At 43.5% G+C, this 24863-nt stretch overlaps 1 protein-coding gene and 2 non-coding genes across 3 annotated transcripts in view; 1 reads left to right on the top strand and 2 right to left on the bottom strand.

Annotated features, from left to right (window-relative positions):
* Nucleotides 1-8623: 8623 nt before the first annotated feature.
* LOC147271144 (uncharacterized) overlaps nt 8624-24863 on the top strand; it is a 100924-nt gene continuing 84684 nt past the window's right edge. The window contains exon 1 of the mRNA XM_086205769.1: nt 8624-8687. Coding sequence (XP_086061895.1) covers nt 8624-8687 — 64 coding nt within the window. The remainder of the gene's footprint in view (nt 8688-24863) is intronic.
* trnar-acg (transfer RNA arginine (anticodon ACG)) lies at nt 9800-9872 on the bottom strand. Its single transcript has one exon. It is a non-coding gene; the product is annotated as a tRNA-Arg (tRNA).
* On the bottom strand, nt 11859-11932 carry trnan-guu (transfer RNA asparagine (anticodon GUU)). The gene has a single exon. It is a non-coding gene; the product is annotated as a tRNA-Asn (tRNA).

Here is a 24863-nt window from a genome sequence, read left to right as displayed (position 1 = left end):
TCTTTGGTGATATAAATCATCATGTGGCATGTGATTACTAAATCCAACACATTTTAACTGTTGTTTTTATGAGCATGTACTTATTTTTTTGTTTAAGTTTAGTTCATGTTTTCAATACTTTTTAATTAAAATTGTAGTACTTCAAATCTATTCAATTATTTCACGTGTCACTTTGTTGCCACAATTTTTTGAAGTAACCAGTGGTTATCAGGTAACCAGTGGTTATCAGGTAACCAGTGGTTATCAGGTAACCAGTGCTCATCCCCTGTTCCCTCACATCAAACCACACCTACTTCATAAAACAAGCCTGACCACTGAACTCCCTTCATGTCAACTGCATTTAACAACACAGAGGTGTTTTGTTAAATGCCCACTGGAGGTGAATCTCATCCATGATTGTCCAGACATTTTTTAGGTCTGACAGTTTCAGCATCTGAGGAGGAAGACGACAGCCTGTCTGAAACAGAGGTTTTCAAAGTGAAGTCCTCAGATCAATGAGCTCACTGATCCTGGATCAGATTTGTGTTGAAAGGATAAAAGCAACTGGACTTGCTTGAATGTTTTGAAGAGGCTTCATCATCCATGTACTTCTTATCTTGTAGTAACTGCAGTACTTGAAAAAATTAGGGTTATGAATTGACTTCATTGCAGCTTTGACCTGAGCAGGTGTTCACTCAGGACCGGCTGGTCCAGAGAGGTGGAGGCACCCATAGCCACTGGATCAGTTTGATCTTTGAGCAGCACAAAGTAGTTTGACACAGGAAGAAGGTCGTCTGGAGAGAAGAGAGGAAGAGAAATCCGTCTCCCTTCTCCTCAACGGACAAACACAGGAGAGGACGGACATCAGATGGACAGAGAGCAACACTGCTGGACTCTCAGAGCTGGGAGGGGCGTCCAGCTGCAGCAAGGAGACAAACAGGGACGCTGCTTGAGGACATCATCCAGGAGGCTCTCCATGGTGTGGAGCTGGGGTCTCAGACTGGAAGCTCTGGCTGCTGAGTTGTCCAACCAGCCGTCACATCACCTCCTGAGCTCTCAGCCTCCTCTTGACCAGGTTCTGGAAGCTGACTCAGCAGGAGACAGGAAAGTAATCAATGTTGAAGGAATTCCAAAGCGTCCATCAACCTGCAGGACAAACTCCTTCACTGTGTGGGAGGTTCAGAGTCCCTGGTTTGATTGCAGCTTTGACCTGAGCAGGTGTTCATCCACATCTCAGTAACAGGGGACACTTTATCACACCAGTGGACAAACATCAGCATTCATCACCCAGCAGCTCCTCTGATCAACAGAACAAGCTGAAGTATTCTGGAGAATGAGGGCATGGATCCCTCTACCTCTCACATGCTAAGCTAGCACTCTACCATTGGAGCTCAGTCCCTGCTAAGGAGCAGCAGATGGTGGAGGTTGACCTTCATGCAGGGTTGGATGACCTTCACCAGTTGGAGCTCCTCTGGTTGACCAACATGTGGAATCTCTTTCAATACTCCAGTGGTGCTTAAGTGGTGACAATATGGGTTAGTGACTGGGAGTGTGTGTGTGTGTGTGTGTGTGTGTGTGTGTGTGTGTGTGTGTGTGTGTGTGTGTGTGTGTGTGTGTTTGTTTATATGCAAATCTTTCCATGGAACAACGGTTTTTATTTGAAGCAAGAGCCTCCAGATCAAAGTCAGAATTGATGATGATGTCATCAGGGCTTTGATAGTGTATTTATTTGTACCTAGAATTCTCTCTTTGATCTCAGGAGGACGTGAGAGAAACTCAACTTTAAAAAGTATATGAGAGCATTCAGCTTGGTTAGAAAACATTTTGACTGTTCAACAGTAGAGTTTGTTAGAAACAGTTTACAACACTCAGAATTAAATTGAAGATACAAAAACCTTCCACACTTAAATCCTGTCTCTAACTTCAAACTGGGGATGAACATTTTTATAATCAATCTGTCTCTATGTGTTGGCCCTGCCATGGACTGGTGACCTGTCCAGGATAAACCCCGCCCCTCACCTGAGGGCTGCTGGGATAGGCTCCACCCCCACGAACCATTGCAGATCATCAATAACCAAAGCTACTAAGGAGGATTACAGAGTTTGAGAGTCAGTGACTTAATAGAGTCTAACAAAGGGTTGAACCTGAATGAGACAGTCACCCTTCAACATGGGGCCATGGCAGAGTGAACCAAGAACACTACAATGGGGGTGAGAGTGGAGCCATGATGGATTCACAGTTCATCACCTCCACCATCATGTGGACCACCTGATCACCTCTTCCTCAACCTCTAACTAACTCATTCCCTGACCGTGAATCGAACCCGGGCCGCAGCGGTGAAAGCGCCAAATCCTAGCCACTAGACCATCAGGGACCACACTGAGCTCTTCAACAACAGAGACTATAGACAATGACTCAAGAACACAGGACTCTGTGGTCTCAGCTTGAGATGCAGAGGGTCCACCAAGACCACCAGACACCTCAGCCTCCTAAAGACAGTCCACCCCCAGGATCCTGCCCCCTCTGCTCCAACTCAGCCCTCCATTCATAACATGACTTTCGCTACGTCCGAACTGCCAAGTACCAACCTATGTCCTCCTGCTACGACCTAAACATGGCGGCACCACTCAGACACCCTAGAAGATTGGTGGTGAAGCACGACCTCTGCTGGCAGAGCACAGATACCGCAATTAGGTAGACAGCACCAACGAAAGCCCCACCTGCTGGCCTGACTGTGGTACTGCACTCCACTCTGAACAAACCCTTCACTCATTCTCTATTATTAAGCACGTTAACGCACCTGTACAGGTGTGTTCACATTATATACATATTATATATTTATGCTTGGCCGTTTTTGATGAACTTGGGTGGGACTCTGGTGCAGGGATGAGGTCATGGAGCTGATCTGGGAGCAGTCCTGATGTTAAATGCTGTGATGAAGGACAGTGTGGAGGAAAAATGAGTCAAATTTAAATTGTCAACAGTTTAACGTTGTTGGCAGGACTCCAACCTGAGCAGGGAGACCCCAATGGATTTCTAGTCCATCGCCTTCACCACTCGGCCACAACGACCACATTCACACACTTTTGTAGGAGACTGAAATTAGACAATGAAAGTTCATGTCAGCACAGTCAAATATTTTTTTGTCCTCTCTCAAAGACAAACTATTTGTGTGTGTGTGTGTGTGTGTGTGTGTGTGTCAGTGTTGTGACTGAGCAGTGAAGAAGACGACCTTCTGACTCCATTTTCTTTGTTGCTCTTCTATCAGTTCCTCAGTTTCACTCATCAAGTGAAGCAGCTTTGACAGGTTTACTTCTCTGTGTGTTCACAACTTTGGTCTTTAAACTCCTGACAAACTCACCACGTCACACATTTGGTGAATTAAAGCAACAAATAATGACATCATGATGATTCAGGTTAGGGGGGCACGGCCTGGAGGCAGAGTGGCCGTCTAGCAGAGTTGCTGGTTCAGTTCTCACTTCAGCTGGTGACCATGTTGAAGTGTCCTTGAGCAAGACACTGAGCCCCTCATTGCTCCTGATGACCAGCATCCAAGACCAACAAGCTTCTGATTGGCTCTGATTCTCTGAGCCAAAGTCCAACACAGGAAACAGAAACTCTTGAGTTTGTCTCACTTTTTTTTAAAGAAACTCAGCACAGGACAGTGATAGGAGGCTGGTTTCCTTGATGTGGGCTTCACCTCCACTGTTGTCCACATTTAAATGCTGGCTGATGCTGGTCCCCTGTTGAAACCTGGACCAGACCAGGGACCTTCAGACCTTCAGTCTAACGCTGTTCCAGCATTGGATGAAAGAGACTGGTGCTCTCATCTTCTTCAACATTGACTTGTTCTACCAGGACAAGAGAATCTGAGCTTGGATGTCATTTAGCAGTCAAAGGCTTGTTAAACTGGTCAACATCAGCTGGTGTTCACTCTGATGATGTAGCGATGGTCTGGATTCTTCCTTCTGGAGCACCAAGCTGCTGGGAAGAAGCCTGATGATGTCAGAGTTGTGTTCAGTGGCTCCTGCTGGGTCCATTTCTGACAAATGGGCTCCAAAGAGTTCAGCTGTTTAAAAGGCTCAGAGAAAGCAGCACTTGCTCTGGCAGAGGTCGTGCTTCACCACCAATCTTCTGGGGTGTCTGAGTGGTGCCGCCATGTTTAGGTCGTAGCAGGTGGCCGAGTGGTTAAGGCGATGGACTGCTAATCCATTGTGCTCTGCACGCGTGGGTTCGAATCCCATCCTCGTCGCAAGTGTCTCTAGTTTCTGCTCCTAGATTATGGAATTACTGTGAGGCTTTTAACTGACACAGATACCAGTTGAGTCAACTTCCCTTTCACAACCTGACCAAAACAACTCTGACACCCAGAGCTCACATGTGTCAATCACCTCTGGAGAAGGTCCCGCCCCCTTAGAGCCATAAATCCTCCCATCAGTGAAGAAAACTGAAGACACCTCTTGGATGAGAGCTGAAGCGTCTTCTAGAAACCTGAATCAGTCCACTTGGAACGTTTAAATCATTCTACAATCCTACAGTTTCACTGAGCTTTTGTCCAAAGCCACGTGCATGTATCACATGTATATAATATATATGTGACACTCTTTCATCTACTCATTAACCAAAAATACAGTCTCATACCAGTAAATTTGTGCAGAGGAAAATGTTATTTGTGCTGCTTCTTTATTTATTTATTTAGTTTAGTTCGTATTTTTTAATGTGTTTTCTTTCAAGTCACATTTTGTCCATTAACTTCATAATCAGAGTCGCCATCTCATCACATGACTAAAGTCTGGGTTCTGTATTGGTGGTAAAATATCCTTCCATGCCCCTCACTAGTTTGCACACAGAAAAGCATATTTTACTGGTTTCAGATCTCTTAGCTTGTTCTCTCTCTTAAAGCAGCTGTGGCAGCTTTCTTTGTGTGATTCATTTTAAAATATAAATATGGAACAGAACCATTGGAATCAGATGTCAGGACATTTGAAGGAATGTCAATCTCCTGTTGAAATGTTGCAGTGTGCAGCTGAGGCTCTCTGGCAGTGGCACCAGGAGCCACAATGGCAGAACCTGGACCCTCCTGGAGGAGAACCACAGGTGAGGGCCTTCTTGGCTCCAGATTGATGGAAATCAAGTGTCTGAGGCTGTTAGCAGCCATTAAGTTGATCTGGTTGGCACTGGTATTTGTTCTTGCTGCAGCTCAGGAGTGATTCAGGAGAAGAGTTTCAGAACAGCCAAGGTTGGGGACTAGAATTTTAGAATTTCCCCTGGAACCAGACAACCTTGGGAGGTAAAAGCTCCAATCATAGCCACTCAGATGCAGCAGCAGAAAGAAGCTGTCATCCACCCTGACAGTCAGAGCATCAAGTCAAGGAAACATCACCATCTTGTAGTTCCAAACCTCCACCTGTCAGATTCAGCTACTTCTTATTGTGGGACTTTAAACTTGAACACAATGGAATTTGGACAAGGAGTTTTCCTTCCAGTCCAAACATCATCGTCCAGCCTCCAACCAGAGGTCCATCAGTTATCATGGAGCCACAGGTGGAGTCTGGATTCTTTTCTGGAATGAGACGGCAATGACAGTCCTGCCAAGTGACATCACTGACATGAATGGATGACTTCAGTCATGTGACTGGATGACTTCAGTCATGTGACTGGATGATTTGAATATTTTGCTGTTGGCCTCTGGACCTTTTTTCAATCAGTAGTTGACCACAGGTAGCTTAGCTACCTTTTTTCCCTATTAAAAGGGTTTTCTATGGAGTTTTTCCTCAGTCGATGTGAGGGTCTAAGGGCAGAGGATGTTGTTATCATGCCATGTGAAGCCCTTGAGACAAACTGTTGGTGAAAACGGGCTCTACAAATAAAATTGCCTTGCCTTGCCTTAGCTAACTGCTAACAAATTAACTTTTAGTCCAACAAAGAATGGGGGTTGATAGTCATTCATCCAAAGTCTTTGGTTTCAGATGGAGTCTCAACTGAGACTCCTAGTTCAGAGGATGAGTTTGTTTGCTATCAGGTTGCCACCTTTCAGAAATGAAAATCAGGGATGCCCAGCACGGCTCCTGGGGGCCATGACCACCAGGGGCCTGACTCCCATGAGGTGGGTGCCCACAGCAGAGGTGTGTTTTATTTTGTCGGTGTTTTTAGTCAAGGGGTGATCAAGAAAGCAATTCCTCCGACTTAAAGCTTGAAATGCTTTATCACCAATAAACACAGTCTTTATTGTGCAACACTGAACTGCACAATGAACTTTTAAAGTATAAACTCAATAAATGGAGAACTTCATGTGACTTAAGTTCATAACACATCAACAGGTTTCCCTCCCTTCTTTTTCCAAGTCTCCTTCTTGTTCCTCCTTGCAGCTCTGGGGAACTCCTGGTCTTTCAAAGCCCTGTTGTAGAACTCTGAGCAGGACTGCTCCAAGCTGAGAGGGATCCCTCCTTTGAGCTCCATGGAGCTCCTGTTCCTGCTGTCCCTCCATTTGGGGGCCATTCTTGAAAAAACCCTTTCCACAGATCCACACTGTAAACCTGAATATGTTTGCAGAACTCAAAAAAAGTGAGGCAATCAGTTGCCACATTTTTTTTGAGTTCATAAAGTCAAACATTTGAGTTTATCAAAGATTAAATATTTGGAGTTGATATTTGATCTACTTTTAAATTACTCTTAAATTGAATTACTGATGAGGCCAACTCAAAAATTGTCAGTCAACAGTACTGAAATAATTCATTCATCTTTCTCATTGCAATAACTCCAGATAACGGAATCATTTCAAGTATGAAAACTCAGGATTTCATGTTCAATGAACTTAACATTTATTCGTTTTTCTTTCAATCTTCTGATTACACACGACTCCAAAACATTGACTTGCTTCAACTCCAAATCATTTACCTTCACACTTACAGTCAAATATTTGTGGCAACTGATAGCCTTAAACATATCAAGTACTCTTGACTCAAAAGTAGTAGTGGAAACTCTTCAAACTGTGAATCCAGCATTAGCCTTTGAGTTTAGACAATGATTTACCCTCACCTGTGCCTTGGAGCATGAAATGACATTTAAATCATATTTGAAAGTCAACAATTACAAAGGCACAATTTGGGCCATCTGGTTGTCAACTTGCAGTGCAGCAATGGAAACAATTGTCAAAACCCTACATACACAAGGAACAGTGTGTAGCCTTCCTTTGGCTGTCAGGTTCAAATCTAGTAACTTCAGGATGCACTAGAAAAGAAATACAAACTCAAAGCAAAATTCTCACTGTCCCAACATCCCATCCTGGTGATAATAAAGTCTCTGTAACACTGTTTGCTACTTGGTAGGGAATTACTTCACTTCAGTAAAACAGCCTGAAACTTTGAGGCCAGATTCTTTCCCCAAACTCCATCTTGTAGAAACAAAATGTCATCGTGTAAACACTTTGCATGTCAGTTCAACAACAAGAAAATGGAAATTACATTCACAACTTTGTGCCATTTGTCTGAAAACCAGTTGAATACTGTAGAGCAGCAGCTTGACCATCAACAGTTGAACAATAGTCCCCATGGACCACGTCATGGGTTGGTGTGGACTGGGCTCTGACAGGGTGAGCCCTCAGATCCACAGCTCCTTTTCAGATCTAGAGGTACACATGGAAGATGAGTTCATTTTTGAGAGTCTGGAGCTTTGGTGACAGCTTAGAGTTTCCAGACCAAGCAAGATTTTCTGTTTGAACTCAAAGGTCTTGGTCAGTCCCTTCTGATAGGAGAGATGTGGAGCATCAGTCTGGCCCAACATTACCAGAAAGGCATCAGCAAGCCTGGGGAGGTCGACCACCACATCACCCTCTAGGATGAGGGAAAGTTTCGATGGGTGGTGGTGAACTGGGCTTGTGGCATCGTCATTCACGGTTGGAAGGAGGACCACTGACGCATCCCCCAGGTCTTGCTCATCCATATCATTAAAAATATGAAAAACCAAAGAAAAAACATAATATTTAGTATTTTTGGAAAGAGCAGAGTTTGACTGAAAGAGCTGTGAAGAAAAATCTGAAAAAATCTTGATCTCATACATTTTTAGAGCAGTTGTTTTGAGAGGACAAAATGTCCTGAAGGGTCTCAAAGGATGGATTTGGAAAGAGGCTTAAGGTTTCTAAACATCCTGCCAAATGTTTGAGAAATGTTCATGTGTGTTTTCTTGATACATCAGTAAATGAAATGAAAACATGAACAGGTTATTTACAGTACTACAGGCTTGATATTTCTAAACTGGGACGTACCACACATGTTCTGAAAAACCCTGACACTTCCTCACGCAGATACACAGGAAGGGCATGGAGAACAGTGACACGCCTTGTATGGACATCATGTCATTCCTAGGAAGATTAAGACAGTGGAAATACTGGGACAAGTTTACTAATCAAACCCAATGCCAGTCAACACATTCTATTAGGTACCACAATAATATCTGCTCATAATTCCACCAATAACCTGCTGACTTATCTGCTGCATTTGTGAAATTCAAACACTTATTTGAACCTTTAAATTCTCAACATGACACAAAGACTTCACCTGTGAAACGTAGAACCACCTGTGTATCAAGGACTTTGAGCCAGCCAAGGCATTTGCAGTTTTGCCCGTTCTGGAAGCTTTCTGCCTCAATGAGGGCATTAAACCAGGAGTGTGGCCATCAAGTTGGGCACAGAAAGTATTGGGAAGGTTCTGGTTAGTGATGTGTTGAACCTCTGCACACACCTGCATTGTGCAAAGGACAAAAAAGCACACATGAAGGAGAGCCTGCATCTTTAGAAACAAAGAAGATGCATTGAGTTTGAGCTGATTTTTCAGTCTGAAGTATCCCACTGCTCATCATCCTGCATTTGTGTGCTGTGAACTGGACGCTCTTCATCTGAATCAAGAGAGACACTAGAGCTGGTAGGATGGAGATTCTGAGTGTGCTCAGAGACAATGTCACTAGGAAAGTCTGAAGCAAGACTCCCTTGGTGCACTCTACTTTTATGGAGTTAAATGAAGAGGATACATTTGTGCTGTCGTCACAACCTCTGTATGGGCATCCACTGTCTCATGCTTTTTTAAGTGGGATCTTATGTGACTGAGGAGTCCAGACTCTGAAAATGGTTGCTCAAATGGGCGTCAAGGACACTTGAAAGTCAGAAGATCCTCACTTTCCCTTCACTGCTGTTTTGTTCCTGAGTGTGATATCTTGACAGATGAGTCCTCAGTGCACTGAGTGTCTGAAATGTGCACATCCAATCAACATGGAGGCATGGGAGTGGGCTACTTTGAAAAGTGGCAGTGCTGCAATCTACAGTGTTTAAATAGACATGTTCTAGTGGTAAAAAAAGCTGAACATAACTTAGAGTGCCAAGTCATTTTTGTTGCAGCAACCTGAAAACAGACACAAAAACTATCTTACAGGACACCTGTTATGAAGTGAAAACCTCTATCAGAACTAAAGTCCTGAGGCTCCTCCCACTCTGAAGCAGGCAGTTGCTCCCAGCCAGCCCACACTTTCACTCTCTGGTGTAGGAGTGAAGAACAAAATCAGAATCAAGAACCATCTCTCTTTCATTGGGGCTCCTTTCTCCTTGTTCTGATACAGAAATTCAACAGCTTCTATCATTGATTGACAGGAAATGTTGATGACACACTGGGATTTTTGTTCTCCTGCTGTCACTGTCAAGTGCAGCTTAACATGAGAGGTAGCAGGATCATTCATGTGTTCATGTTTCCAGCAGACAAGGAGGAAACCTGGGAGGACTTCAGTGACTCTGATCAGTGGTTCTCACTTCATCTTCTCAGTATAAAGTTTAAAGCGAGCTGGCCAGGAGTTGAACCTAGAATCTTCTGATCCGTAGTCAGACGCGTTATCCATTGTGCCACCAGCCCTGTGAAGAAGCTGCTGTGTTCATGTGTGCTTGCTGTTACAGAAAATCCCAACAACATGGTGGCATTTTCAGGGGACACAATGGTGCAGTGGTCAGCACTGTGGCCTCCCAGCAAGAAGGTTCAGCTCTCCTCCTATTTGGTTGCTAGGCACCTGAATCAATCCTCAGTGGAGCGGTGCTGCTGAGGCTGAGTGAGGGACTGAGCAGGAGCCAGCAGGTCCAAGCAGGTTCAGGCAAACTCCCCTCAGTCCACCAACATCAAAGCAGAGGAACAGAGTTCATCTAACAACATGATTCATATCATCTCCTCTTGGAATGTTCTGGAACTACAAGTACACTTAAAATGGCTGACTTATGACTACAGAAGGTACTTTGAAGTAGATTTGATTTATTTAAGTCAGTGACAGTCATTTTTTTAAAGAATTTAGTTCAGGTAACTTGATTGTTTTACTAAGATGAGCTTTAATGTTATACCATTGAAAAAAGACCTTCATATATTTATGATGACATCACCAATAGGAGCCTTCAGTCTGTCAGGGGGTAGAGTTCAGTCACCACCAATGACATCAGAGTCAGAGTTTAGAGATCAAAGACAGACATTAAAGTCTCACATTAAAGTGTCATATCTTTGAAAATATACTGCAATACATGAAATACTATATTTCCATGGATGGTAACCTCGTTCTTATATTCTTTAATATACTGCAATAGTAATGGACCCTCTATGACACTGTAGTGATGAATCTATCAAGGAGTACAAATGATTATAATCAGAATTTTGAAGTCAAGTTTGAGATCAGTTTGATCCTCTCTCTCTCTCTCTCTCTCCCTTTCTCCCTCTCTCCCTCTCTCTGTCTCTCTCTCTCTCTCTCCCTCTCTGTCTCTCTCTCTCTCTCCCTCTCTCTCTCTCTCTCTCTCTCTCTCTCTCTCTCTCAGGAGCTTTTAAATGAATATTTTAATAAAACAGAACAGGAGACTGAAGAGTGATCACTCAAACCCACAGGCTGAATGGGACATCTTTTAAAAATATTGAACCACTGAGTAAAACCATAGAAGCGCTCCTGTCTAGTCGGTGCTAACAAGTTAGCTGTTGAGTGAGTCCAGCTGTGCTGTCTAGGAATCCTGGTCAAAAGCCTCCACTCATCAAACAGCTGGTGTGTTGGTGGATCTGTGGATCCTGCTGGAAGAAGCAGGGTGGAGCTCTGAATGGTTCCTGTCTCAAAGAGCTTCTCTGTGCAGCTCCCATCAGCTCCTAAAAACAGGAAACCAGCAGATTCACTGTTGAACGGTGGCATTAAAATGTTTCAAAAGCTGTCCTGTCCACCATTTGTTGGTGCAAAGACATTTAAAAACACCAGTTGAACATTTTCCAAAGTTGCTCTCACCTTCTTTCAAACACCTGGAATGATTTCCTCCAAATCAAAAGAAACTGGTGAAAAAAACAACAACAAAAACTCCTGGAGAATCAAACTCCAGCCTCTGCTCCAACTGGACTTGGGACTTCAAATGACCCCCATTAAAAGCCTGCCTGCATCCCCATTCACTGACTGTTGTACTGTGGGTCTCCTGGACAAACATGGCAGGATCCTCTTGATCTCCAGGAGTTTAAAAGAGCAGCTCTTTTAAAATGGGTTCTGGCTCCATTCAGGTTTAGAGAGCTGAGACTAAAATCACACATGAATAAAAGAGGGAACCCAAGAAAACAAGTCAGCGTGAAAGAGGAGCAGATTTTAAAACTCCTCAACATTTCCACCTCCAGGAGTGAAGCCTCCCGGGACCCAAGAGGCTCCAGCTGGCAGAGCTCTCACTGGTTTCTCCACCACCTCACTAACCTGAGCTGGAGCATCTGAGAACCAAACAGTGACCCCCTTCACTCCAGAGCCGACTCCACAATCTCTGAGCCCCCACTTTACCCACAGCCAGCAGGCCTCCTCCACATTCAGATCATTAACACAGCGACTCCTAAGCACCAGTAGAGCCTGTTCATCGTCCCTGGGTGGGCTCGAACCACCAGCCTCTCGGTTAACAGCCGAGCGCGCTGACCGATTGCGCCACAGAGACTCTGAGGCACCTGCTTTTCACGAAGAGTTTTCAGGCTAAATTCAGTGTGTGAGGTCCACACTGCACATTTGAGGGACCATGAAGGACAGAGGAGAGTCTGACTGTCATGGTGAAAGCCTTCAGCACTAGAACTGAAACAGCCCCATCATCTTAACCCCCCCAGACCAAACAGGCTTCATCAGAAACAGACTTACCTCCTAGAACATCCAGAGATCATCAGTCTGATTAATAGAACATGGCAAACAAACAAGAACATGTTATTGTTTGATCAGAAGCTGAAACAATGTTTCTATGTTTGTCTGTTCTGGTCTGAATGAAAGAGGAGGTTTTCTTGGTCATGTGACGTGGGTGAGAGTTCAACTAGAACTTCCTGATTCAACAGGATTTTAGTTTATTGGGATTTTGTCAAAGACACCAACCAAACCTCTGAGTGGTGCAGATGTCTGCTGCCTCCTCAGAGCAGACTGGAGCTCAGCCTCACTCACCTGTGGGAGCCCCAGCAGAGCCACCGGGTGATGGAGTTTCAGTTTAGGCTCCAAGGTCCTGGATTGAATTGGTGTTTTGTGTTTTTAGGCCTCCTGGCACCATCAATGGTAGAGCAGAGTGGAGCAGAGGAAGCGTGCTGGGCCCATAACCCAGAGGTCGATGGATCAAACCATCCTCTGCTAAAAGAAGAAAAATAAAATGAACCAGTGTCTTTAGAAATGTGTGTCTGTTAAAAAGAGGTTCATAAGGATTTTGTCTTCCTCCACAATCACCAACCATTGTGAGAGTTAACAACAGTCCACTTTCTGACTGAAGAAAAAGTAGACTTCAAAAGGTTTTTCTGATTCAACATAGCAGCTAAATTTCCATTTCCTGAACAGGACAGGTTAAAAAAAGGGAATGTCATGACTTCCTCTGTATGTTAGAATATGAACGTCTAAAAATGTTCATGCCCAGTTTAAAGTTAGAATTAAACTGAAAACACAAAAATCTTCCCTCTTCAATCCTGTCACTCAGTGTTGTAAACTGTTTCAAACAAATTCTACTGTTCAACAGTTCAAGTGTTTCTAATTAAGCTGAATGTTCTCCTCTACTTTCCTCTATTGGGTTTCTTTCATGTCCTCCTGAGATCAAAGACAGAATTCTAGGTACAAATAAAGACACCATCAAAGCCTCCTGATGACATCATCAATTCTGTCTTTGATCTGTGTCTGTCCAGCCGGTCCTGAGTGGATCCAACAGTTTCCCATGGGTGACACTGTCGTGGTCTCTCTCCTGCTGTCTCCAACTCTCAGAGTGCTTCTACTGGTTTCTCTCCATCGTCCCTGTTGCTAGGCAGAGCACTGGTGAGGACTGAGGCCAGTGATGTCATCACCTCCAGCTGAGACCTGCCAGGTGGTCCTGCTTCATTCAACTCTGCTGCCTCTGCCACTGCCCTGACTGGTGAGGCTGACAGCAGGTTCTCTCTCATCTAAACTCTCTGTTTACAATGGAGGCTGAAATCCTTGTGATTGGTGGTTCAATCATCAGGTCTGTTGAACTCCCAGGAGCCATCACCTGCTGTCTTCCTGGTGCCAAAGTTGTGGACATTATTGAACGTCTCCAGGACTCATCGATCTCCACCCCTCCTGCAGGTTCTCCCTGTCTCTGTGTGGGTTCTCTCTGGTACTCCAGCTTCCTCCCAAAGTCCAAAGACATCAAGAGGGTAGTGGTTACCTGAACACTCTAAATGACTGTGAGTGTGAATGGTTGTCTGTCTTTGTGTGTTGGTCCTGGGATGGACTGGTGACCCATCAAGGGTGAACCCAGGGCTGGACTGGCCATCTGGCCGATGCACATCTTTTGGCCGGCCCATAACTGTCATAATTTTTTTTTCAAAAGTGTATAGTTTTTAATCGACCGTAACGGTATCGGAGACGCGAAACGCGGCCCATTGGTTGATTTTCTTGAAGGACATTGGGCTCGTCCAATGAAATCTCTCAGCTCTCTCTCTTTCTCTTAGTCAAGCCATGCTGTTGCAATTGAAGTGGAGGAGTCAGATCAGACAGTTGGAGACTATTTTAGTCGCCCTTCTTCCACACAGAGGACTGATTTTTTAAAGTTTCATCCTCAACAAGATTCCATGAACCCTGTCGTCCAGAGGCTCTTCGTTAGAACGGACGGCACGACGTGGAAATGGCTGACTTATTGTGGTCAACGTCATGCTTTGTTTTGTTTTGTTTGCCCTGCTTTTAGCAAGCCCAGTGATCCAAGTGTCTTCATTAGAGGCCTGACAGACTGGAGGCATGTGCACCAAAGAGTAGAGGAGCATGAGAGAGGCATGGCACATAGGCAGTGTGCTGAGGCCTATTTTTGAAACTGCTCCAGAGCAAGACTGGCCACCTCCTTGAGGGAAGACAGCTGACAGGACACCGTGAGCAGGTTAAGAAGCAGGGCTGGACTGGGACCAAAAAATGGCCCTGGCATTTTTCATCCCTGGCAGCCCTCCATGGTTATTTACACGATATGTGTAAGCACACGCCATACCAGAGGATGTATGTGCACATTTTGAAGTTTCAAAAATTAAAATAAAGTGCAGTATTCTACATGGAAGACAGTAACCATGTTAAAAGAATGATACTCTTTCACTACTCACAGAGACCTTCTTCTTCCACTACACGTTCCAACACCTGACGTCTCTTCTTCCCAGTCCAGCCCTGGAAGAACACGTCGAGTTTTGGAAATTCGTCTGCTTCTCTTCTCGGGAGTGTCTCTTTTTCGGCTCCTCCTTTCTCCTTCCTCTTACTGGGCAACATTCTTCATGGCTTCTGACTGCAAGGTGGCCGCTGAGTGGTGGCACTACAACTGGATGGGTCTGTTTCTCATTTTAACACAAAAACAAACTAACCGCTGTTTCTGCGTTTTTACCAGAAATATATATTTTGAAATGCCTGCTCACACCGGCCCATCCGGCTACATCCACCAAACTTTACACACATAATATAATATCATACTAATAATATAATAACGCTGAACACAAGCCCCAAAGCAGTAGTTGTTTTGTTTTTCTTCATAAAGGAGGGGCACTGTCATGACTACGATATCTCTGGCAACAAACATGGAAGGGGCTTTGGGGTCTTGTGTTTCAGCTCTGTAACTTCTGGATGGCTGAAAATGTCAGAATCAGTCCTCTCACTGACATCAACCATTGGTGTGACTTTTGGTGGCTTCAGCTCAAATGAAACCAGGGAAGAGGGGCCAGACTTTGAGGAGCCCCTTAGGGTTAGTGGATGACCCGGGACCGTGCTTGGGCCCCTTAGCACCCAGATGGCTGAAATTCCCAGCACATGCTACTCTGGGGCATCACACTATGTGTGTAAAGTTTGGTGGATGTAGCCCAAGTACAAACACCAGAACCCAGATTTGATCCTCAATTCTGCTCCAAAAGGCTCTCGGAGTGCAGAAGTCCCAGACCCTGATTTTTCCCAGTTTCACAAGGGGATAGTTTTTTCTCTTTGAACCTAGGAAGTTGAAATTTGAGTGTGTTGTTCTGTCCTCCATAAGGATCACATCTGTGGTGGTTTGACCCCCCTAAGTCCTTTCTGCTGTCCGTAAAGGGTGTGGCAAAGTCCAGTAAAGTCTTTAAATTAAGCATCATAACTGGTCAAAGTTGCTCCAAATGAGATGAGCTTTCTGGGAGGAGTTCACACCTCTGCCAGAAAGCAATATTTAAAATTTTGAAGCCCCACCTCCTTCCTGAAGCCACTTCCTGTTTGGGAGGGGGTTCTAGAATTATTCCACCAGATTAGGATTTCATAAAGTTTCAGGTCTGTATCCACTGTAGAGGCCAAATGAGAGCAAAAGAGCAACAGGGTCAAAGGTCAACAGGCCTCGTGTCTCAGCCAGGCCTCAAAGGGTTAAGTGAGCCTTTTGGAGCTCCTTTGAAAAAAGGCCTGACACCAATCTTGTTCAGGACCAACATGAAGAAGGATCTTTGGAACATTTTCACATCTTTAAGACCGCCTTGACTCCTTTTTATAGCAGGAGTCACTGAACAGCACAAAGCTGCTATTGCAGCCATCAGGCCTCATTTCTGATCAGTTATTATTGTTGAAACAAAGCTGAATATCAATTATTGATTTTTATTGTCATCATTGTGAACACCTGATGAGAGAAACACAATAAAAACATTTGAAAAGGAAGGATCAGAGTGTTGTTGTACTGCAATACTACAGTACAGCATCAGAGACACTCAGTTATTGATTGCCTGAATGATTGATTTCCCCAGAAGAGGAACAGCTTTGTTGGAGCAGTAAAAATACACACATCAGAACGACAAAGTTACATTGGAAAAGAAACTACATGACATTACCAGCACAACATCTGAAGAACAGTTAGGATCAATTTAACTGGCCAGATAGTTAGGATTTCTTTAATGATATCCTTGATGAACCCAGACATCAGAGTGGTTTGTTCCCCTCAATCATAAATCTGTAAATACAGCGTGAAGTGATGGAACTAAAAGGCCACCTCTGAGTGCAGGAGTGAGCCTCTGTGACGGATGTGACGTCAGCAGACCGCCATTAGTTTGAGTCATTGTTTATATTCTTAATGCTGATTGGTCGATCTATAATGGTGACAAATGGACTTCGTAGGTAGAATAAACATCCAGAAATTAAATGAATTTGTAGATTGTCTTATTAATCAAAAGATAAAGTATTAAAAATATTTGTTTTTTTTCCTCGAAGTGAGCGACAACTACCGGATTTTCTCACAGAAGAACGGGGCCGACTTCCACGGAAGCAGATGTTTGTAATTCCTGGGGCACTAAATTCCATTTCATATTATTCTTTATTGAACAGCGAATATTATGGAAATAAAATTTATATTTCTCGCCAGAAATGTCCTTAAAATGCTTTTTAAAAATCAAACCTATCTTGAAATGACACTCGTCCGTAATGGCGTCCTTAGCAACCAACATAGCAACAGCAGAAACGTGACACTGTAACGACTCTCTTCTGAGAGGTGAAAGATTCATCGTAATAACGAACAAACCAAAGATTAAACACAAGAACTGAGCAAAGATTATGAAAACAAAATGCATATTTCTCTCTAGAAATGTCATCAGAATGCTTTATTAAATCAAAACTATCTTGGAAGAAGGCACTTTCCTCCAAAAATGACAGGAGCGGCGGCCATGTTTTTGTTTTGAGTGGCCCGCATGAAAGAGTCACATGAGGGAAGGGGGTATGGGGTCATGGGGGGGGGGGGGGGGGGCGATCCCAGGTGACGTTGTTCAAGAGGCAGGGTTCACCCTGGACAGGTCACCAGTCCATCAGGAGAAATGAGGTGGTCGGTATCATGCAACCTAAACTAAAACATTAGTCAGGTCAAATTCAGATTAAAGCAAGAGTCTCCAGATCAAAGTCAGAATTCCTGACGATGTCATCAGGGCTTTGACAGTAGCTAGAATTCTGTCTTTGATCTCAGGAGGACATGAAAGAAACACAATTGAGGAAAGTAGAAGAGAGCATGGCAGCATGATGGTGCAGTGGTGAGCACTGTGGCCTCACAGCAAGAAGGTTCTGGGTTTGAGTCCAGGCTCGGGTGGGGAATCTTTCTGTGTAGAGCCTGCATGTTCTCCCCATGAATGCGTGGGTTCTCTCCGGGTACTCCGGTTCCTTCCCACCGTCCAAAGACGTGTAATTGGGGACGAGGCTGATTGGACACTCTAAATTGACCGTAGGTATGAATGTGAGTGTGAATGGTTGTTCGTCTCTGTGTGCTGACCCTGTGATGGACTGGTGACCTGTCCAGGGTGAACCCCGCCTCTGGCCTGTAGATGCTGGGATAGGCTCCAGCCCCCCCCTCGACCATCAGTGTAGGTCTTTTGTTAATTGCATGCAACATGAAATTATTGTTGGTCAGTTTTCTAGCGACTGTCTCACAGTGGCGAGACAAGAACACTTCTACTTTTAATGTTGACAGTTTGTTCAACACTAAACTTCATCCAGTACCATGTTGTCAAACACTGGAACCTCCACAGCACCTGAACAGGGACTTGAACCCTGGACCCTCAGATTAAAAGTCTGATGCTCTACCCTCTGAGCTCCTCAGGCTCTTTCTACAGCATTGAGACAGGAACAGAAACACCTGTGAAGGTCAAACTGATGCTTTCTTGACTTGTTCAGTCCTCCATGTTAAAGTCCTCCATGCTTTTGATTGGCTCTGATTCTCTGTGGCAAAATCCAACAAGAGGCTCCAAAAATGTCCTGAATGTCACAAGAATGCACAGGACAAGATGTTCGTTTCCTTCATGTCTGCAGTTCCTCCACTGGAAAGTAAAGTCAATGCTGCTCCTCTGCTGAAACCTGGGATCGGACCAGGGACCTTTAGATCTTCAGTCTAAGGCTCTCCCAACTGAGCTGGTTCAGTTCTGAGTGAGGGCCCTGCTTCTCTCATTTATAATCTCTTCCACTCTCACTGGACCTTAGAGAGGATTGGAGCTTCTGAAGTCCTGACACATTGAACAGTTCTCCAGGACCATTTTTGATGAAGGTCTGGATCACACCAGCCTTTTTTGTTTGTCTTCTTGCACCACCGTGCCGCCCCTACTAGTCGTCTACATATCAGTGTTCTCAGTATTGCACGAACATTCACATCAGTATTGTGCTAATATTTTATTTCCTGGCTCTTCAATCCTCCTATAATGAAGTTGATTGCTTCAGCGACCAGGAGACGTTATCATTGGCAGCTAGTTTACTATTATTGCTGCTGCTGTTGTTGGTTGTGTGTCTGTCTTCCATCCCCCTGTCCCTCTGTCTTTCTCTCTGCTCATCTTTTTGTCATTCTCTCCCTCCTTTCTCTCTGTCTTTTGTCTTTCCTTCTCTATATTTGTCTTCTGCTGTCTGTCCTGTCCTGCTCTCTTTCAACAACCAACCAGTCAAAGCAGACGTCCGGTTAAAAAAATATGATAAAAGAACTCTTGGTTTGATTTGGCTTGAGACATGAAGAAGATAGGATTGTTTTCCTTTCATTTTAGAAGCTTTTCCAGATTCATGAAAAGATCATCAATCAGTGCAGTATTTCAGACAGACTTCTGGTCCGTGAGGACGAGGAATCCAGCACAGATCCACAGATCTCCAACTGCCATCTTTGATGGTTCCTTTACAGTCTGTAGGGTGGAGAGATCCTCCTGAGTCTGGCTTGGAATGTTTGTCTGTGGATGTGTTGGCCCTGTGATGGACTGGTGACCTGTCCAGGGTGAACACGGCCCGTCGTCCAAAAGCTGCTGGGATAGGCTCCACCCCCTCATGACCCTGAACAGGATAAGCAGAAGACAATGGACAGAAGTCCTGACACATTGAACAGTTCTCCAGGACCATTTTTGATGAAGGTCTGGATCACACCAGCCTTTTTTGTTTGTCTTCTTCCAGTGTCCTCAACATTGTGTGAGCCAATAATTCCACATCTGTACCAGACACACCTCTGGTTGGTGGGTTGATGGATCTTTCTGTTCTAACAGTGTCTTTTATCTTGCTTTTATCTTTTCTATCTTTTCTTTGTATCTGCATTCTGTGGTGCACGGTGGCTCTGGAAGAGCGCTCTAACTATTGTCACTGTACCCCCCCCCCCCTACAACGAAAATAAAAGATTCTGATTCCGATTCTGACACACACACACACACACACACACACACACACACACACACACACACACACACACACACACACACACACGTGTATCAACATGATGTTCCGAATGTTTCACTGTCTGTGGTTGTCCAGCTCTCCTTGCCTCTTCACTGTCATTGTCAGAACTCGGAGCAGTCTTCCTCTCCAGGTGATGTCTCTGAGTGATGATGATTGCTGTCTGTTCAACCAGCTTCATTTGTTGATATCTGAGAAGGACTGAAGACAGCAAAGTGTGCTGATTGGCCAACAACCCCTCACAGGTCAAAGGTCACTGCTCTGAGGCGGACCAGTTTACTGTAACAGTGGTGGCACCATCCACTGCTGGCGCTCTCTTCAGTGCTTCTTGTTTCTGCCCTTTGTGTGTGAGCTCGTAGAGCAGCTGGTCCGCCCCCCCCCCCTTTTCTTTTCTATTCCTCTAATTTATTTTTTGATTTTCTATTTTTGTAATTCATCATCGATCTCGGCTCACGGTCGCTACACTCTTGACCTCCTGTGAGCCTTGAAGAGAGAGAAGCCACCTTTGTGTTGGAGAAGAGCAGCTTAGTCCAGGCAGCCAGCAGCCTGAGACCAGAGGGTAGCCAATCAACGCGCTTCCCTTCTTCATCGAGCGAATCTCAGCGGGAGCCACGGTCGACGAGGTGGAGGCTTTGGAGGCCGTCCTCCCACCAGTTCGTTGGAGAGGCGTCGTACATCGATGGGAGAATCCAGCTGAGAACGTAAGCCGGTTACGTTGGTTTTCACCGATTCAGGCCTGGACTCCTGTCTCGCTGCCAAACTCCGCCTGACTCCGTAGAGCTGGTCAGCCTCCACTCAGTCCTCTTCATTTGGTTGGAGGTCACCATCGTTCATCCTACACACCTTTCCACCTGCCTCTTAGCCGTCTACTTGAAGCTCAGATAAATCCAGGCTAATTCATACCTGCTACTCAATATGGGCCTTAATTACTCTGCTGGAATTATCACTCTGTCTTAAGTGTTTTCTTAATTGTATTAAATCCTCTTTAATTTCCAAGAAGTCTTCCAACTCATTCATTCATGCAAGCCACTGATCCACAAGACCTCATTGATGAGCTTCAACCTGAGACTGATTGTTTCTCATTGGACGAGACACCCATTCAATGAGACTCATTGTCAGTCCATTGAAATCTACTGGTGTTCCTGGTGAGTTGATTTAACAACATGAGCTGACAGAATCTACGTTCAGGTAGGAACCACCACATCCAGGGGTCTGGACCTTTGAGCAGGCAGAGCCATCAAAGTAGCAGACTAAGCTAGCAGACATTAGCATTGAGAAGAAACTGATACCTGAGCCTACTTTTGGGTCTGGTCAGGTGATGACACAATAATATGACATCATTGTCAGACTGACGCCTGCTCAACACTGACCAAACGCCGCCCTATTGCATTGTGGGAAATTTCTGCTTGGCTCCCGTCCATCAAAACACACAAAGAAATTTCTCCAGAATCAGTATGGATAGTGGATACAATTGAATCCACACTGGTTTTTCATTCTGAGTCGAGTGCAGGTGTGGAATTTCAGACACAGTCTGTGTTTGTGTTGTTCATTCAGTGATTTTTCTTACAATTCCCAATCAAAGCTCCACATTGCTAATGAACTCAAAATGATGCTAACAGTAATGTGGTGATAGTTGCTAATAAACTAAGTGATGCTGACACTCATGTGGTTAGAGTTTCAAGTAACCTAAAAATGATGCAGACAGTAATGTAGTAAGAGTTGCTAATAACCTCAAAGTAATGCGAGAGTGATTTCAGAAGAATTGCTAATGATCTCAAAATGATGCGACAGGGATGTAGTAAGAATTGCTAATGAACTCAAAATGATGCTAACATTGATGGAGTGAAAGTTTCGAAAAACCTCAAAGTGATGCTTACAGTCATGTAGTAACTGTTGCTACGAACCTCAAAATAATGCGACAGTAATGTAGTAAAAGTTGCCACGAACCTCAAAATATTGCGACAGTGACGTCGGAAGAATTGCTAATGAACTCAAAATGATGCTAACAGTAATGTAGTGATAGTTGCTAATTAACTCAGTGATGCTTACAGTCATGTAGTAACTGTTTCGAACAACCTCAAAGTGATGCTGACAGTCATGTAGTAAGAGTTGCTGCGAACCTCAAAATAATGCAACAGTGATGTAGTAAAAGTTGCTACAAACCTCAAAATATTGCGACAGTGATGTCGGAAGAATTTCTAATGAACTCAAAATAATGCTAACAGTAATGTAATGATAGTTGCTAATAAACTCAGTGATGCTTAGAGGAATGTAGTAAGTGTTTTGAAGAACCTCAAAGTGATGCTGATAGTCATGTAGTAATGGTTGCGACGAACCTTAAAATAATGCATCAGTAAAGTAGTAAGAGTTGCTTCAAACCTCCAAATAATGCAACAGTGATGTCAGAAGAATTGCTAATGATCTCAAAATGATGCGACAGGGGTGTAGTAAGAATTGCTAATGAACCCAAAATGATGCTAACAGTAATGGAGTGAAAGTTTCGAATAAACTCAAAGTGATGCTGACGGTCATGTAGTAAGAGTTGCTACGAACCTCAAAATAATGCGACAGTGATGTAGTAAAAGTTGCTACGAACCTCAAAATATTGCGACAGTGATGTCGGAAGAATTTCTAATGAACTCAAAATGATGGTAACAGTAATGTAGTGATAGTTGCTCATCAACTCAGTGATGCTTACAGTAATGTAGTAAGAGTTTGGAACAAACTCAAAGTGATGCTGACGGTCATGTAGTAAGTGTTGCAACGAACCTCAAAATATTGCGACAGTGATATCGGAAGAATTGCTAATGAACACAAAATGATGCTAACAGTAATGTAGTGATAGTTGCTAAAAAACTCAGTGAAACTTACAGTAATGTAGTAAGTGTTTCGAACAACCTCAAAGTGATGCTGACAGTCATGTAGTAAGAGTTGCTACTAACCTCAAAATTATGCGAAAAGTAATGCAGTGATAGTTGCTAATGAACTCAAAGTGATGCTGACAGTAATGTAGTAAGTTTTTCGAACAACCTCAAAGTGATGCTGACAGTCATGTAGTAAGTGTTGCTACGAACCTCAAAATAATGCGACAGTGATGTAGTAAAAGTTGCCACGAACCTCAAAATGTTGCGACAGTGATGTCGGAAGAATTTCCAATGAACTCAAAATGATTCTACCAGTAATGTAGTGATGATTCCAAATCAACTCAGTGATGCTGACAGTAATGTAGTAAGTGTTTCGAACAACCTCAAAGTGATGCTGACAGTCATGTAGTAAGAGTTCCTACGAACCTCAAAATAATGCGACAGTGATGTCGGAAGAATTGCTAATGATCTCAAAATGATGCGACAGTGATGTAGTAAGAATTGCTAATGAACTCAAAATGATGCGACAGTAATGGAGTGAAAGTTTCGAATAACCTCAAAGTGATGCTGACAGTCATGTAGTAAGTGTTGCAACAAACCTCAAAATAATGCGACAGTAATGTAGTAAAAGTTGCTACGAACCTCAAAATATTGCGACAGTGATGTCGGAAGAATTTCTAATGAACTCAAGATGATGCTAACAGTAATGTAGTGATAGTTGCTAATCAACTCAATAATGCTTAATGTAATGTAGTAAGTGTTTCGAATAACCTCAAAGTGATGCTGACAGTCATGCAGTAAGAGTTGCTACAAACCTCAAAATAATGCGACAGTGATGTCAGACGAATTGCTAGAGATCTCAAAATGATGCGACAGTGATTTAGTAAGAATTGCTAATAAACTCAAAATGATGCTAACAGTAATGGAGTGAACATTTCGAACAACCTCAAAGTGATGCTGACAGGAATGTAGTAAGAGTTGCTACGAACGTAAAAATAATGCGACAGTGATGTCGGAAGAATTGCTACTAAGCTCAAAATGATGCTAACAGTAATGGAGTGAACATTTCGAACAACCTCAAAGTGATGCTGACAGGAATGTACTAAGAGTTCCTACGAACCTCAAAATAATGCGACAGTGATGTCGGAAGAATTGCTAATGATCTCAAAATGATGCGACAGTGATGTAGTAAGAATTGCTAATGAACTCAAAATGATGCGACAGTAATGGAGTGAAAGTTTCGAATAACCTCAAAGTGATGCTGACAGTCATGTAGTAAGAGTTGCTTATGAACTCAATTTAATGCTACAGTGACATCGTGAGAATTGCTCATGAACTCAAAATGATGCTAACAGTAATGTAGTGATAGTTGCTAATAAACTTAAAGTGATGCTGACAGTAATGTAGTAAGAGTTGCTACGAACCTTAAAATAATGCAACAATAATGTAGTAAGAGTTGCTACGAACCTCAAAATAATGTGACAGTTATGTCAGAAGAATTGCTAATGATCTCAAAATGAGCGACAGTGATGTAGTAAGAATTGCTAATGAACTATGAATGATGCTAAAAGTAATGGCGTGAAAGTTTCGAATAACCTCAAAGTGATGCTGACAGTAATGTAGTAAGAGTTGCTACGAACCTCAAAATAATGCGACAGTGATGTCGGAAGAATTGCTAATGATCTCGAAATAATGCGACAGTGATGTAGTAAGAATTGCTAATTAACTCAAAATGATGCTAACAGTAATGGAGTGAACGTTTCGAATAACCTCAAAGTGATGCTGACAGTCATGTAGTAAGAGTTGCTACGAACCTCAAAAAAATGCGACAGTGTGTCGGAAGAATTGCTATTGAACTCAAAATGATGCTAACAGTGACGTAGTGATAGTTGCTAATGAACTCAAAGTGATGCTTACAGTAAGGTAGTAAGTGTTTCGAACAACCTCAAAGTGATGCTTAAAGTCATGTCGTAAGAGTTGCTATGAACCTCAAAATAATGCGACAGTGATGTCAGAAGAATTGCTAAAGATCTCAAAATGATGTGACAGTGATGTCAGAAGAATTGGTAATGATCTCAAAATGATGCTAACAGTAATGGAGTGAACGTTTCGAATAACCTCAAAGTGATGCTGAAAGTCTTGTACTAAGAGTTGCTACGAAACTCAAAATAATGCAACAGTCATGTAGTAAAGGTTGCGACGAACCTCAAAATATTGCGACAGTGATGTCAGAAGAATTGCTAATGAACTTAAAATGATGCTAACAGTAATGTAGTGATAGTTGCTAATCAACTCAGTGATGCTTGAAGTCATGTAGTAAGTGTTTCGAACAACCTTAAAGTGACGCTGACAGTCATGTAGTGAGAGTTGCTTCTAACCTCAAAATGATGCTAA

The sequence above is a fragment of the Aulostomus chinensis genome, chromosome 1 (genome assembly GCF_037954235.1).
Source record: "Aulostomus chinensis isolate RoL2024-O1b breed Wild chromosome 1, RoL_Achi_v1.0, whole genome shotgun sequence".
Lineage (NCBI taxonomy): Eukaryota > Metazoa > Chordata > Actinopteri > Syngnathiformes > Aulostomidae > Aulostomus > Aulostomus chinensis.
This window is presented reverse-complemented; position numbering and strand designations above follow the sequence as displayed.